The sequence below is a fragment of the Aspergillus ruber genome (genome assembly GCF_000600275.1).
Source record: "Aspergillus ruber CBS 135680 unplaced genomic scaffold scaffold00018, whole genome shotgun sequence".
NCBI lineage: Eukaryota > Fungi > Ascomycota > Eurotiomycetes > Eurotiales > Aspergillaceae > Aspergillus > Aspergillus ruber.
Window position 1 is genome coordinate 244,478 of NW_024467314.1, and position 14,318 is coordinate 258,795.

A 14,318-nucleotide genomic window follows, 5' to 3' on the forward strand; every position below is an offset into this window, starting at 1 on the left:
GGCCAGCACCAGGCACTCGTTCAATAGCCTGGAAATCAAAATCGACATCGACATTGGCGTGATTTCGTTCAATCACTCGCCTTCAATAACGTAACGGCAGCTTGCTGAGCACGCAAACCACCAACCTCCCTCTTAAGTCGGAAATTTTCCTTCTTCAGCCGTCCAATCTCATCAAGAGCACCATTCAACTGGGTCTTGAGAGCTTCCTCCGTACTCCCCGATCGTACATCTTTCGCGAGCTTGCTCAATTCCGAATTAAACCGGTCATAGAGCGCTTCGTTCTCCGCGCTAGCCTCCCGATACAGCTCGTCAAGTTTCTTGGCTCGTTTCTCGCTGACAACTAAAGACGACTCTAGATCCCGTTCCATGGAAGATGTTCGTCCGTTAAGGTCTCCAGACAATGTGTCAAAGCGTGACTCCAAAGTTTCTATCCGGGACGCGAGTGCCGCATTTGAAGAGTGTTCATCGGCATCCAGATCTTCATTCACGGCATGAATTTGCTGCGTTGGTCGAAGTTTCAACCCTTGTAGCTCATTGCTGATCAGATCCAGTTCGTCCTTTAACCCTGAGTGTGCAGAGGCCTGGGCTCTCTTTTCGCTCTGAAGACGATCCCGTAGCTTTTGCGGGCTCTGCATCCGCAGCTTCTGTGTCTTCTGTGAAGTCCCGCCGCGTTTCAGATCAGGATTGTTTGCCAGCGCTGGACGCTCCCGTAGTCCACCACGCGACGGTATACTCAATGCCCGAGATCTTTTTTTGTACTCTTCCGGCGAACCAGTGCTGGCATTCTCGCCCTTCTTCCTTGGTGAACGCTCCGCTTGTGACCTAGGATCAATGTTCTCTTTGCGGCTAGGTGTAGCAGGACGTGTGGGTGATCTGGAAGGTGAGCCAAATTTAACTGGCGACAGACTGCGACCCGACCCTGAGCTCTGTGGTCTGGTTTTTGTTGGGGTCATTGCGTTAGACCCCGACCCAGGAGTTACAGGTCTTGATGGTGAGGAGTCAGACGTGTTTGTTGTCGAGGCAGTATTGGGTCGTAGGTCAGAAAGAGAACTCCGCCGCTTTCGACGGACCTTGACAGGCTCATTTGTCGATATACCTCTAATCGAAGAAGATATGGATCCAGTGTGCTCGTGTCCACTACCTGGACGGGCGATTTGTTCCTGAGAAGACGCTGCAACGTAATCACGGGAGCCAGGGCGTAACAGTAAGCCCAGACTGTTATCCAGGTCTATCGACTTCGAGCGTGACAAAGAGCCCCTGGGAGTGTTGGATTCCGAGTCTCCTGATCCCTTGCCCTTACTCAAGGTTCGCAAAATGGATGACATCTTACTCTCTCCTTCATGCTTCGATCCCTCGCGGTGTAAGCCGAAACCGAATCGCTTCCGAAAGGAAGACGCATTAGAGTTTACAGAGCCCGTGTTGTGCGATGCGGACTTGGTTTGATCGCAGACTAGGGTCCCTTCCAAAGAGGCACCACCTGGGATATATTCGTCGAAGAGATTGTCAAAGTCATCTACCAGTCGATCCAAAAGAGAGATGTGTTGCATCGGATCACCCTCGACGGTGAGGATCTCTGCAAAGGCGGCCGTGAGAGCACCGCGATCACCGTCATTACCCGAAGCGTCCAGCAACTCTGCAAGCAACCGTACCATAGCAGCAAACGCACGACGATTCTGAGGGCTCATCTCGGCCAAGAACTTCCGGAAGTTTTCGTCAAAGTCACGAGGAAACATGGTGTCAAACTGGCTCTGAATTAACTTCAAAGACGATGGGTCAAGGATTGGTCCCATGTGTTCCTGCCATGCATTGGCCATAAACGTCTCAAAGGCAACAAATAGTGTGTCAACAGGAACTTCAGCCGCAGCCTGAATCTTTCCAGGATCTTCCAACAACACATTGTACAACTCATTGACCGAGGAACGATCCACGCTGTCTCTACCGCGTAGGGTCCGCCCGACGATATTCCCACTCCGCGACTGCAGTGCTAGAGCATAGGCAGCAAATGTTTGCTCCAACAAGCCGAACTGACTTTCCGATCCCTTGGAACCTGTTGTCTCGATCACGGAAATTCTATTCGGATTTTCCTCTTTCCCAGGGATACTAGAAGGCAAGGTGTTTGCCCGGGAGAGATTAATTCTCGGAGGCGGCATCTTTGGGAAATCGCCCAGTATTGGTGCAGAGTTAGGTGTCTTGGAATTTGACGCGCTGTCCTTCGGTTGATTTCCACCCAAGATGCTAGAAAGCAGTTTGGATGGTGATGGTGGTCGGAAACCGCGTGGCGCTTTGGCTTGAGTTATGAGATTGCCGGCAATGTATCGGAGAATCTCAAAGTTTGAGTGTACAATGGGCACAGTCAAAGTTGGATTCCGAGGTCCATGTAGCGGAAGTAGCACATTCAAGAGACGTTTGGAAAGTACCGGTATGAAGCTATCTGCTGTGACCAGATCAGAGGAAGGGATACCCACAGTCGAGTCAATGTCAACCCGATACTGATCTTCCTCCCCGGCCGTGACCAACACAACCACCTCCACATCCGAACCGGCCAATATTCGACTGCTTTCTGCTTTGGGAGTATTGAAGAGCACCCGAATCTTCGCGGGACCTGTCCGATTCATCGTCCCATCTGTATCCTCCTCAAAGACGCAAGCTAAGATCCCAATATTACCCACTGTTCCACTTGTAGGACTTCGGAGTGTCCACTTTGCATTCTCTCGCTCAGATTCGGAGAAGCGGCCCTCAATCTTGGCTTTGGCGAACTCTTCAATCAGTCGATTGGCCCGCGCTTCATACATACCAGACAACTCTAATGCGAGAAGATCCGTAGCATTGTCATTTGCGACTCCAGATTTGGCGGAGGCCGGTGCGAGAAACAAGATGCGCCCACATGTTGATTGCATACAACGAACGCTGTGGATGTCGAAAACCCGTGCAACCCTAACCTCGGTGGTGCTGAATGTTCCCGGAGCATCTGTTGTTGTTGCTGCGGCGTGGTCAAGATCAGCCAACAGTCCACGAGCAGTCATCCGGCTGTCTGCAGATTTGGATAAGAGGACCAAGCAATTCTTATACAGCAGCATGATTCCTGTGCTCGGACTTGGCGTTTGTGTGTCCATATGATATGGTGGCGACAGCTCATCAAAGTCGACCACAGTGATCAAGCGACCACTGGGCACAATGGAGGCATGCCAGCCATCGACAAGTTCTTTCAGTCGTTGGAAGCTCTGCGAATGGTCCGTCAATGACGGGTTGTCCAGCGAACAGATGTCCTTGATAATATCTCGCGCCTTCAGGAGCGGTCGAACAGCGGGATGAATCAATGGCAGACTGCCCATCATGGTGTCGATCAGGAGACTGTAGCGGGGCAGACGTTGGACAGGTTCCATGAGGAGGGATCGTAGCTGTTGCTCGCCCGTTTCGTAAACACGCTTCGAGAAGCTGGAGTTCTTGTCTTTCATGAACGAGTTCAGAGTTTGAGTGAAGCCATTGTGAGCGCGCATGTAATCCGCATAGGGTTCCGAGAACCGTGGGAACCATTCGATCAAAGCGTTTGCAAAAGTTGCGGCACCGATGGCATCCTTGCTTTCTCGTGACGAAGCTCGATGTGACATTTCCGTGTCCTCCGCAATATCAGCAATGGCGTCCTTTTCCGTCTCCTCGAGTACCTGACGGATAACCTCCAAGAAGCCCATATTAATGTCGAGTATCTCGTTCAAACACGGTGGAAACAGAGCTTTGAGAGCAGACTCATCGGGGCTTGTACTGGTAGCCGATCGTGTCTGCGCTTTGACCCGGAATTCCTCCGCCACAATTCGCACTAGATGATACATCTTGGCAACATATCGCTCCTCCGTATCGACCAGCTCACACATGGTGAGCCGGAGGGCCTCCTTCTGACCTCTCGAGAATAGGCGGGACCGGCTGACATTGGTGGGTTGGGAAGGAGCACGTTTCAGTCGGGAGGTAGGTAAGAAAATCGGCTCTCCCAATGCGCGGACGAGGGAAGAGTAGCGGCCATATTGGTGATCGGGGGTATCTTCGAGATCTTGGGACGTATCGTTATCGTCGGGTCGCGGAGGCGGTTGTATGGTTCCGGCGGGGAGGATCACATCGAGATCGATCCATGGGAGCTTGCGTTCCTGAAACGCACCGCGGATGTCGCGAATCGTATCCGATAGAGCCGTATTATTATTATTATGATTATTATGACTGTTCGTAACCATATTCTCCACTGGAACCATGCGATTTGCCAGGTCCGCGGCATGCATCTCATCAAACATCTTGGGGATCTTCCCACCGGGCTTCCCCGCGCGGGCGAGATCGTAGAGGCATTCCTTGGTTGACTCGGACAGATCCGCAAAGTACTTCAACATGCTGACGGCCAGACCGCGACACACTTCATCGCCTTGTTTTTCTCGTGGGAGGTGGTTGACGGCCGCATATAAGGGAGCAGCTGGGGAGACGGTGATTCGGGGATAGCTATGGAATCCGGCGGGGGTAAAGACATGCGCCTGAATGCGCGAGCTGCTAACGGTAGCATTGGCGGTTGCGACAGGACCGTAGAAGACAAAGACAGAAGCGAGAGAGGGATCGGAGGTCTGATAGAGGGTCAACTGCTCAAGAGGCAGGTCCGAGAGAGAGGTGGACACGGTCGCCATGGTGGATGATAAGGCAGGAACGACTCGACAAAATAAAATAAAATAAAATGAGAGAGAAAGGCAAGCAGAAGCTGCAAATAGCGAATAGTAGTGATAGAATAATAAATTATTAAGAAAGAAAGAATGACAGTCGAATTAACCAGGTCGAAATCCAACAACGTCAGACAAATCAACAAGAGCCCAAAGATTCAACGAAAAGCGGAGAGAGAGAACGGCATCGATGAGCCTGAATCAAACGGAAGAAGAATAAGCAAAGGGAGGAAAAAAGAATGAACGATTGAGTGCTTCATACAGTCCAGAGAAGAACTGGATGAAAGCCCTCCATAGAGAGTGTGTGGGAGTAAAATGTGGGTGTCGTAAGAGAGCGATGAGGGAAAGACAACAGACGCGTCGTCGATCCTTCAGCTGAGGGACCAATTCGGAAGCGGGACAGGTTTATTAGGACGGAATACGAGTGATATTATTAGATATTCGAATTTTGGTAGAGAACAGAAGGATAAGAGGGAATAGAAAAGGAAGAAAAGAAGACAATTAACATTCGATACACAAGCGGTGATGATGGTTGGGCTGCTTGTCGGGGGACGAAGCGGGGAGCAGCTCTTTGTATATACAAGTGTTAGAGACTTTGTGTGTGTGGGACAAGATCGACGGCTTTGATCTGGCAAAGAAAGCCATTCAAATTGAATATTTCTCCATTTCCCCATTGAAATATCCTCTTTTTTTCCTGTTCTAATGACAGCCGTGACACGTGTTGGGCAGTAAACATCCCCTCTGTATACACAGCATTTCTCTAGTATTCGGTATTCAGAGTACGGATGTTCTAATAAACTGGCCTGCATGTAAGGACTTGAAACACATACAGGCAAATCATCTTTTATCTTTTAGACTGTCTCATTCGGAGGTTATCTCGTTAGACCTCGATTTACCCGATCCGGTACCTTGTTGTCCGATCAACCACCGTGTGCTCTAATGAGCTTTGATAAGTATGCAGGAATGACAGCCACATCAGTGTTTAAGGAACAGTGGTGCTCAATGGTTACTGCGTACTCTGATATTTGGTGGTGACTAAGGAGTATTCGTCTCTTCAATAAACAAACATTCTTAGTTCATGGCGTTTTTATGCCTGCGGCACCAAGGCAGAAATTATACGAGCTAATGAGAGCGCCCAAATTTAGCCATGGGATGATGTCCTCGTGGTAAACTCTATCCGAACAACGCAATTCTGTATTTAGATACATCAGATATGTAGAAGGAACTCCCGTTCTGACCACTTGAAGCCAAGGATCGATCAACAATTGGCTATACATGACTACCGGCCAAAACAGATTTAGGAGGCAGAATGCGTTCATTCACCATACGGTCGACCGTCACGTAATGACCCTGACCAACCGGAAGTTCCTCCGTGAAGCCGATACTCCGGATCTTGTCAAGGCTTAGCTCCCGGTTGTGATTTAGCATGGTCAATGACACTTTGGAAAAGATCCAGGCAGATTCCGAAATCTCACGTCGCTGGAGTCCATACATCTCACACATTTTCTGATAGTCTTCCTGATGCTCGTTCCACCATTGATCAATTCCTCCCCACTCATCAGTACTCGGGCATGTCCCCTTGAGCTCAAAATATCCCGCCAGCATTGGCCACTTTACAGACCATGGACCTGGGGTCGCTGTATCCGCAACATTGAATGCCTCGTTATTCGCTTCAGTAGGTTTGACAACAGAAAGGTATATTTCTGCTTTGGTCATGATGTCCTGCGACGTGTCGGTATGCGTATAGGCAAAGCTCTTGAGCGATCCGGGAAAGGGGACCGTGGCCCCAGGCCCGTGGACGAATCGGTACAACGCAAGATACAATGCTACTGGTTCGAGCAAGTTCATTCCAGTCTCAGTGGGCACAAAACCTACAAGATAGCGCTTAGTATCGCATAGCGAGATTACTATTCCAGGGACCGGGGCGTTACCAATGATTACGTCCGGCCGAACTTCACACCAACCCCATTGTTTTCCCTTTGCTGCTTCCCGGACTAGATCCACCTGGGCGTAATAGAAGATCTCGTCACCATAAGGAGTGGAGACACGTGGGTTGTTTTCTTTCAAGGGTGGGTTGATTTGAAATTTGTCAAGGTGCTCGAAGACTGCGACACCATAATGCTATCAAGTTGCATGTCAGTAGAATGCAGCCGTCAAAGGACGAAAAACCTACGTTTGAACCGGTCTGGAGGACCACAAATCTGAGATCCGAGCACAACCGGTCCGTGGCATGAACAGCATTATAAGTCATTTCTGTGTTGATTTCCTTGACGCTCGTAACATTCTCGGCAAACGACGTGGCATTAGAATATGCTGCCAGTGACACCACGGATTAGGATTTCATATTGCTGGGTCATTAAGTTTCATCTCCAACTTACCGCAATAGTACATGTGAGTGACCTCATTAATATTTGGGATTTCTCCCTTCATCCCCTCAAGGACTTCCTCCAAGGTAGTACGCAGGTTGATGCCAGAATAACGCTCGAGCCTTGGGTCCAGGGGTAGTCCACATTTCTCCAAGGATCTGGGTCGGTTTGTAAGAGCAATTATGCGACTAAAAGTGTTGGCTGAGGGATATGACAGCAAGTTCTTTGTTACTGCCCATCCAGAAATGCCACTCGCACCAAAAACGAGAGCCACGTTGTGACTGCCTTCCATTTCGATAGATTTTTATATGGCGGTAGATCTGAAGCCCGGCAGTAGACCGGCGTATTTATACTAATACTCGTGGGACTAAAACACATAAGGTTCTAAGGGGCCTATGGGCCGTTTCGCCATCTTGGCAGCCTCATTCGTTTTGAGAAGCATAAAGAAATGCATTAGTTTGGCACCCAATCATAGACACATTCTCCGTCGATGGCGAAAGTTATAATGCTCGACCCCGGTCAGCAATGGAAATATAGCAGTTCATTGGCCGGCATCCGGATGCACCAGAAAAGCCTAATGCTGGGTTATCTGAAAAAAAATAAATACTATTAAGGTTAGGTCCGAGTTTAGATGCATGCCACCCCGGTCGATCAACTAGTGGCTGGGGAAGTCGAAAGCATTTTAGGAAGATTGGATCCTAATTCTAGGATTCCTTCCTGGAATAGACGCATGAGACACACTTGCCATTCTTACGGTCAGCTGTTTGGAGTTAATTATTGCCAATAATTTTGCGGGGAAGACCAGCAGCTCTAGCACTATTTGAATGCTGCATCTTGTCACAAGACAAAGAAACAATCCATCATCTGCTATGAGACTCTCAACTCCACGGCGCTATTCCACTCTATTGGACATGAAAGCACAAAGTAGATTGCTTGTGAGGTTAAATATCTGCGGAGTATCCGGGCCACGATTAAGAGGGTGAATACCTGGGCTTGTCCAAAGTATATATTTCGTCTTTTAACTACTCTGCACCAGTCTCATACCCTGGATCCTTGTGTTAGGGGGCAAAATTGCACTGCAACTTTAAAGAAAGGGGCGGAAGAAGCAGCGCTGAGGATTGAGGGAGCAAATCTCGTAATGCGGTCAAACAGAGTATCTCATTGCTCCCTTCTCTCACGATAAGCTTTCGCCGAGCAAGTGATATGACTGGGATGGTCAAACCAGGCAGAAAAGCTCTCCCTTGCTTTTACGCATTTCCATTGACCATCAAGAGACAAGCCCAGGCTCTGCAGATCCAGGTATGGCCTTCGCGAAAAGGTGATGTGATGTGATGTGACAGTCAATCTTTCTGGCAGAGATCCCCCTCTCTGGCTCAGTAATCAAGCTTATTCCCTGTATGTTGTCCCAGCATGAGGGAGTAACGGACAAACGGACGGCCAATACATGATCCATGATTTGCTTTCATGAGCTTAGTGCTGAACCTCTCCGCAAGAAAGGTTCCAATCTGATCCCGTCCAGATGACTGATAGCAAATTGTCAGACATTTAATAGAAGCACCTGGCGAAACAATCGACTTCAGATGCTACAATGCGCGCCCATCTGCATGACCCTTTGAGGCACATCTTGAACAATGATGAACTAGCACCAGAGCAAAAGAATGAGTTTCTAAAACGAGTATGCGGATCGCACGTGGGGTAGTTAGCCGATATCATCCGTGTCTTAGTGACTCCACTCTGCTCTCCATCATCTGGACCGTTCGACTAGAAAAACTATGAGCGCTGTATCATCAAATTTCATAATAATAGACGGAATGTTGTATGTTGAAGACACAATAACCCCATACTAGAGATATCCAAGGCGGTGGAGAGATCCCCGCTAGTCCGTATCGGGAAACCACTCAAAGACCAGCTGTTCCCCGAAAGAGCCTCACTTCGCTCATTCTCTCGAGTCGTGGACGTCTCTTCCACACATTCTTTTAATTCTCATAATCTACACTCCTTATTTGTGCCACCGCCATGGCAGCACATCCCCTCCCCATTGCGGTCGATCCAGTGGCCCTCGTGACAACAGAATGTATCACTGTCACTTCTGCTATGCGCAAACATGCCCGCTGGGCTCACTCCTCCGTCTCCGCTATCCTAGGCGGGTCGTCCGCCGTCTCCAGAGTCTACGACCGTGATACCCAACAAAACACCTCCTCCCCTCCGAGTCCTCGAAGCGGTGCGCCATCGACCCCAAGGTTGAGGGCGGCGCTGGACGAAGACCATGCCTTAGCCAATCGATGGGGTCTGCGGGGGAAGAAAGGAAAGAGCATGCAGGACAATCCCTTAATATCAGCCTTTACTCGTCTGCGCAGTGACCTTAAAGGATGTAGAGATATTCGCACCTTCGATACCCCGGCGTTGCTGCATCCGTTCTTGCAGGTCATCCGTTCCTCCTCGACCTCGGCCCCCATTACCTCGCTTGCGTTGGTCGCTATCACTAAATTCTTCTCCTACGATATCGTTAATCGAAACTCCCCACGAATTTCAATGGCTATGCAGCTTTTGTCCGCCGCCACGACCCATTGTCGATTTGAAGCTAGTGACTCCTCCGCCGACGAGATCGTGTTGTTGCGCATTCTGAACTTAATGGAGGGCATATTGTCACGGCCCGAGGGTGAGCTATTGGGGGATGAGAGTGTCTGCGAGATGATGGAAACCGGTCTGAGCATGTGCTGTCAGGTCCGTCTGTCCGAAGTCTTGCGGCGGTCAGCGGAGATGGCCATGGTCAACATGTGTCAGGTTATATTCATGCGCCTCTCTCAACTGGAAGTGCCCCCACCATCAGACCCGAATGATCCTTCACGGCAGGAATTCACGGGGGAGGGCAGTGCGCCCAATTTCAGAATGGACCCCTCTGTGAATGGAGACACGGTCACCTCGCAACATCCATCCGCTATGGGATCCGATACAGCCACCCCGGAGCGCGAACGCATCAGTGGGGATGAAGGGATCCCGGACCAGGCTGCTAATGGAAGTGCTGTCGCTGCCCCACCGAACCCACATGATAGCGAGCAAGGTGAAGCCACGCCTTATTCGTTGCCATCAATCAAGGAACTGTTTCGTGTTCTGATCGACCTCTTAGACCCTCACAACCGGCAGCATACGGATCCAATGCGGGTGATGGCATTGAGAATCATCGATGTCGCCCTCGAGGTGGCTGGTCCATCTATCGCCAAACACCCCAGTCTGGCCGCATTGGCAAAAGATGACCTTTGTCGACATCTCTTCCAGCTAGTTCGCTCAGAAAACATGGCCATTCTTACGGAGTCATTGAGAATCGCTGGCACTTTGCTGTTGACCTGTCGTCCGGTACTTAAGCTTCAGCAAGAACTGTACCTTTCGTATCTAGTGGCTTGTCTTCATCCTCGGGTCGACATTCCCAGAGAACCAGGTATTGATCCAGCACTTTATGATGGCATTCCGCAAGCCCCCAAATTAGTCAAACCTGTGCCTTCTCAGACCAGTAGTGGACGATCCACGCCAGTTCCTGTAAAGGACCGTCAGAAACTCGGACTTGAAGGAGGCTCACGCAGACCGGAGACTCGCGAAGCAATGGTGGAGAGCATTGGCGTCTTGGCTCGTATCCCAACCTTTATGCCGGAGTTGTTCGTTAACTATGATTGTGACCCGGATCGAGCGGATTTATGCGAAGACATGATCGGCCTTCTCTCACGAAATGCGTTTCCGGATTCGGCAACTTGGAGCACAACCAATGTTCCGCCTCTCTGCTTGGATGCGCTTCTTAGTTACGTGCAGTTCATTCATGATCGATTAGATGACGAGTCGGAACCTGAGGACCTCCCGTCTCTAGATAGACTACGAAGCCAGCGTCGAAGAAAGAAGATCATTGTCCAAGGCACGCAGAAATTCAACGAAGACCCCAAGGCTGGAATTGCCCACCTCACTGCACAAGGAATCATTGAGAATCCCGACGATCCCACGCAGGTTGCGGGCTTTCTGAAGGGAACAAGCAGGGTGTCGAAGAAGGTCCTTGGAGAATACATATCGAAGCGATCCAATGAGGCTCTCCTGGATGCGTTCGTTGACCTTTTTGATTTTGCGGGCAAAAATGTTGTTGAGGCTCTGCGCGACCTTCTAGGCGCTTTCCGCCTGCCCGGCGAGTCTCCTTTGATTGAACGCATCGTAACCACCTTCTCCGATAAATACATGCAGAAAGCCCAGCCCGAGGGCGTTGCCGACAAGGATTCTCTGTTCGTACTGACCTATGGTATTATCATGCTGAACACTGAGCTCTACAACCCGAACATCAAATCGCAAAATCGTATGTCTTGCGAAAGTTTCTCTCGAAACCTGCGCGGAGTAAACGCAGGGGGCGACTTTGCACCAGAATTTCTCCAGGAAATCTATAACTCCATCAAACATAACGAGATTATCTTGCCGGATGAGCACGAAAACCAGCATGCGTTTGACTATGCTTGGAAAGAGCTATTGCTCAAGTCCTCGGCGGCGGAAGACTTGGTGGTTGGCGAAACCAACCTCTACGATGCGGAAATGTTCGAGGCCACCTGGAAGCCGGTAGTCGCAACTCTTTCATATGTTTTCATGTCCGCTTCGGATGATGCAGTCTACTCCAGAGTCGTCATGGGATTTGACCAATGTGCGCAGATCGCAGCCAGATATGGTTTGACTGAGGCATTTGATCGGATCATCTTCTGCTTGGCTTCCATCAGCACGCTTTCCACGGAAAATCCTCCCAGTACGGCCTTGAACACTGAGGTACAAGCTGGAAAGAAGAGCGTTATGGTCAGCGAGCTGGCAGTCAAGCTTGGGAGGGATTTCAGAGCACAGCTGGCTGCTGTGGTTCTCTTCCGTGTTCTACGCGGCAATGAATCCGTGCCCCGAAATAGCTGGAAATATGTTGTTCGAATCCTCAGTAACCTATTCATCAATTCCCTCATTCCGCCGTTTGATAACGCTGAACTCAAAATTCCTCAAATTCCTCTGCAACCCCCCTCACAGGTCGTGGACCGTGTCAACCGTGCAAACGACACTGGCCTGTTATCAGCTTTCACGTCTTATCTCTCGAGCTACGCAGCCGACGACCCGCCAGAGCCATCAGACGAAGAACTCGACAACACGCTGTGCACAGTGGACTGCGTGACCGCGTGTGCTCTGGATGATGTTTTGACAAACATCAGGTCTCTCCCTGTGCAAGCTGTCGCGTCATTAGTGGAATCCCTGATTGGTCTCTTGCCTGAAGAGTCCACCCCGGCAGTTATTGTCGTGAAGCACGAACGGCCCACGTCGCGGATGGCAAACGGCAAAGTCGACCCTAACCAACCCAGTTACGATCCCGCAATGATTTACCTTCTGGAACTGGCAACCATACTCACGCTTCGCGATGAAGAAACGATGGGAACGGCCGGGGAGTCGCTGGCGACTTCCTTGCAGGCTTTCATTCGAGATGCCAGGAACATCCACCCACTTGCCTTGTCGCGAATTATCACCTATCTGCTAAACCTGCTGCGCCTTGGTCATGTATGGGCTTCCCCGTGTTTTGTTCATTTTGGAAAACATCGAATGTAGCTGACCATCTTCCAGGAACAACCTTTCATGCGAGTACCCGTCATTCTTCACGGAATCTCCAGTTTCGATCAGGATATCCTTGAGAGTGTCGCAATTCCGATAGTAAACGCTCTTTCGCAATGCGTCACTGATCCGGGTCTTTTGAGGAACCAGATCACTGTTTCTCCTGACTTCTGGTCGATTTTGCAGCGGATACATCAGCATGCAGAAGCTGCGCCATTGGTTTTCGAGCTTCTTCAGACTATCGTCGACTCCACGCCTCCGATTGTCAGCGCAGATAACTATGAATCCGCCGTTGGTCTCGCGAATGAATTCATTTCTGCTGGTAGCGTTGGTGCATTCGAAGAGAGGCAGAGAGACGCTCTTTCTCGACGGACCAAAGGTGTCAAGCAGCCGAAGCAAAGGTATGCTTTTGTCTTATTTTTTTTCTTCTCCTTTTTCTTCTTTCTTTATGGTTAAATGTTTTCTGCTGTCAGAACTGACAGAATCAACAGTGAAAACCAGGTTGTTGCTCGCGGCGTGAAGGCCATTGGTCTGATTTACCATCTAACAAGGCGTGCTCCCGCACTTATCTCGCAGTCACACCTGGAAAAGACCGAGGGTATGCACGGAATAATCTTTCTTTGACGGACAATAGTTACTGACTTCTGAACAGCTTGGTCTGCGTACTGGACCCCCATTTTCCAAACCTTGACCTCCCAGTGCATCAACCCTTGCAGGGATATCCGACACCACGCTATATCCACACTCCAACGCGCTCTTCTGTCCGTCGAGTTGATTTCTGGTGACGATAAGGACTGGACTTCTATCTTTGACCAAGTCCTCTTCCCGCTTGTTCTACGACTGCTGAAACCCGAGACCTACCATTCGGATCCGCGTGGAATGAGCGAGACTCGTGTACAGGCAGCAACTTTGATCTGCAAGATCTTCCTCCGCTATCTCGATCAGCTCCCGAACCAGGATGCCATGTTGGATCTATGGTTGAAGATTCTGGATATCCTTGACCGAATGATGAACAGCGGCCAAGGTGATAGCCTGGTATGTTCCTTCTTTCCCTCTCCACCTATAGTTCAAGGTCTAAAAGATTTACAGGAGGAAGCCATCCCCGAAAGTCTCAAGAATATCCTCCTGGTCATGGCAGATGGAGGCCACTTGGTCCCGCCGTCTCAAGACGCAAGCAAAGAGCAGATCTGGGTTGAGACGAAAAAGCGTCTGGAGAGATTTCTCCCCGCTCTCTTCGTAGAGATCTTTCCAGATGCTAACCAAGAGAAGTCCGCACCTGTCTCTGGGGTTTCGTCGCCTGTTCCTCCATCGTCGTCGGCGGGTGAGAAGGCCAATGACGAAGGTACTGGCGCTGCTGAAGCTGGTGCCGGTAGTGATGAAAAGAGCGATTAGATTTTCTTTTCCTTTCTTGTTTTTCTTCTCTTCTCCCGTTTTATACCTTCTACAGTATCATTCACATACGGGCAATGGTCTGTTTCGGTTAATATGTTTGGCACTCGGCTCTTTGACATTAGCGTGGGTGGTTTCTGAGATGCATGTGTAAATATATAATCTTATCAATTGAACAAGAATGGGACGTACAGCAAGACCTCAAAGGACCATATATCTGTAGCTCTTATATGGAACAATAAATAGATTTGAAGATTCTACGCTGTCCATCGATTCAGTGAGC

At 49.8% G+C, this 14,318-nt stretch overlaps 3 protein-coding genes across 3 annotated transcripts; 1 reads left to right on the forward strand and 2 right to left on the reverse strand.

Annotated features, from left to right (window-relative positions):
• Positions 1–68: 68 nt before the first annotated feature.
• EURHEDRAFT_458560 (putative Rho guanyl nucleotide exchange factor) lies at positions 69–4,655 on the reverse strand (the record flags this gene model as incomplete). The annotated part of the gene is made up of 1 exon (XM_040784516.1): positions 69–4,655. One exon carries the CDS (start codon positions 4,653–4,655, stop codon positions 69–71), a length of 4,587 nt encoding a protein of 1,528 aa, XP_040637722.1.
• A 1,299-nt stretch (positions 4,656–5,954) lies between these two features.
• EURHEDRAFT_458871 (SDR family oxidoreductase) lies at positions 5,955–7,343 on the reverse strand (the record flags this gene model as incomplete). Its single annotated transcript, XM_040784538.1, has 4 exons — positions 5,955–6,556; positions 6,617–6,806; positions 6,859–6,998; positions 7,064–7,343. The coding sequence occupies 4 exons, from the start codon at positions 7,341–7,343 to the stop codon at positions 5,955–5,957; spliced, it is 1,212 nt and encodes a 403-aa protein (XP_040637723.1).
• Positions 7,344–8,654: 1,311 nt separating this feature from the next.
• On the forward strand, positions 8,655–14,235 carry EURHEDRAFT_413644 (Sec7 domain-containing protein). The gene is made up of 5 exons (XM_040782214.1): positions 8,655–12,595; positions 12,659–13,047; positions 13,138–13,244; positions 13,299–13,681; positions 13,736–14,235. Exons 1-5 carry the CDS (start codon positions 9,068–9,070, stop codon positions 14,036–14,038), a joined length of 4,710 nt encoding a protein of 1,569 aa, XP_040637724.1. The 5' UTR covers positions 8,655–9,067; the 3' UTR covers positions 14,039–14,235.
• The last annotated feature ends 83 nt before the right edge of the window (positions 14,236–14,318 follow it).

What these genes read in the sequence shown, in the direction of transcription:
- EURHEDRAFT_413644 (XM_040782214.1), top strand. Translation starts at nt 9,068, where the DNA reads ATGGCAGCACATCCCCTCCCCATTGCGGTCGATCCAGTGGCCCTCGTG. An exon ending in ACCTGCTGCGCCTTGGTCAT is followed by an intron (nt 12,596 to 12,658) that starts GTATGGGCTTCC and finishes ACCATCTTCCAG; the next exon opens with GAACAACCTTTCATGCGAGT. An exon ending in GCGGCCAAGGTGATAGCCTG is followed by an intron (nt 13,682 to 13,735) that starts GTATGTTCCTTC and finishes AAAGATTTACAG; the next exon opens with GAGGAAGCCATCCCCGAAAG.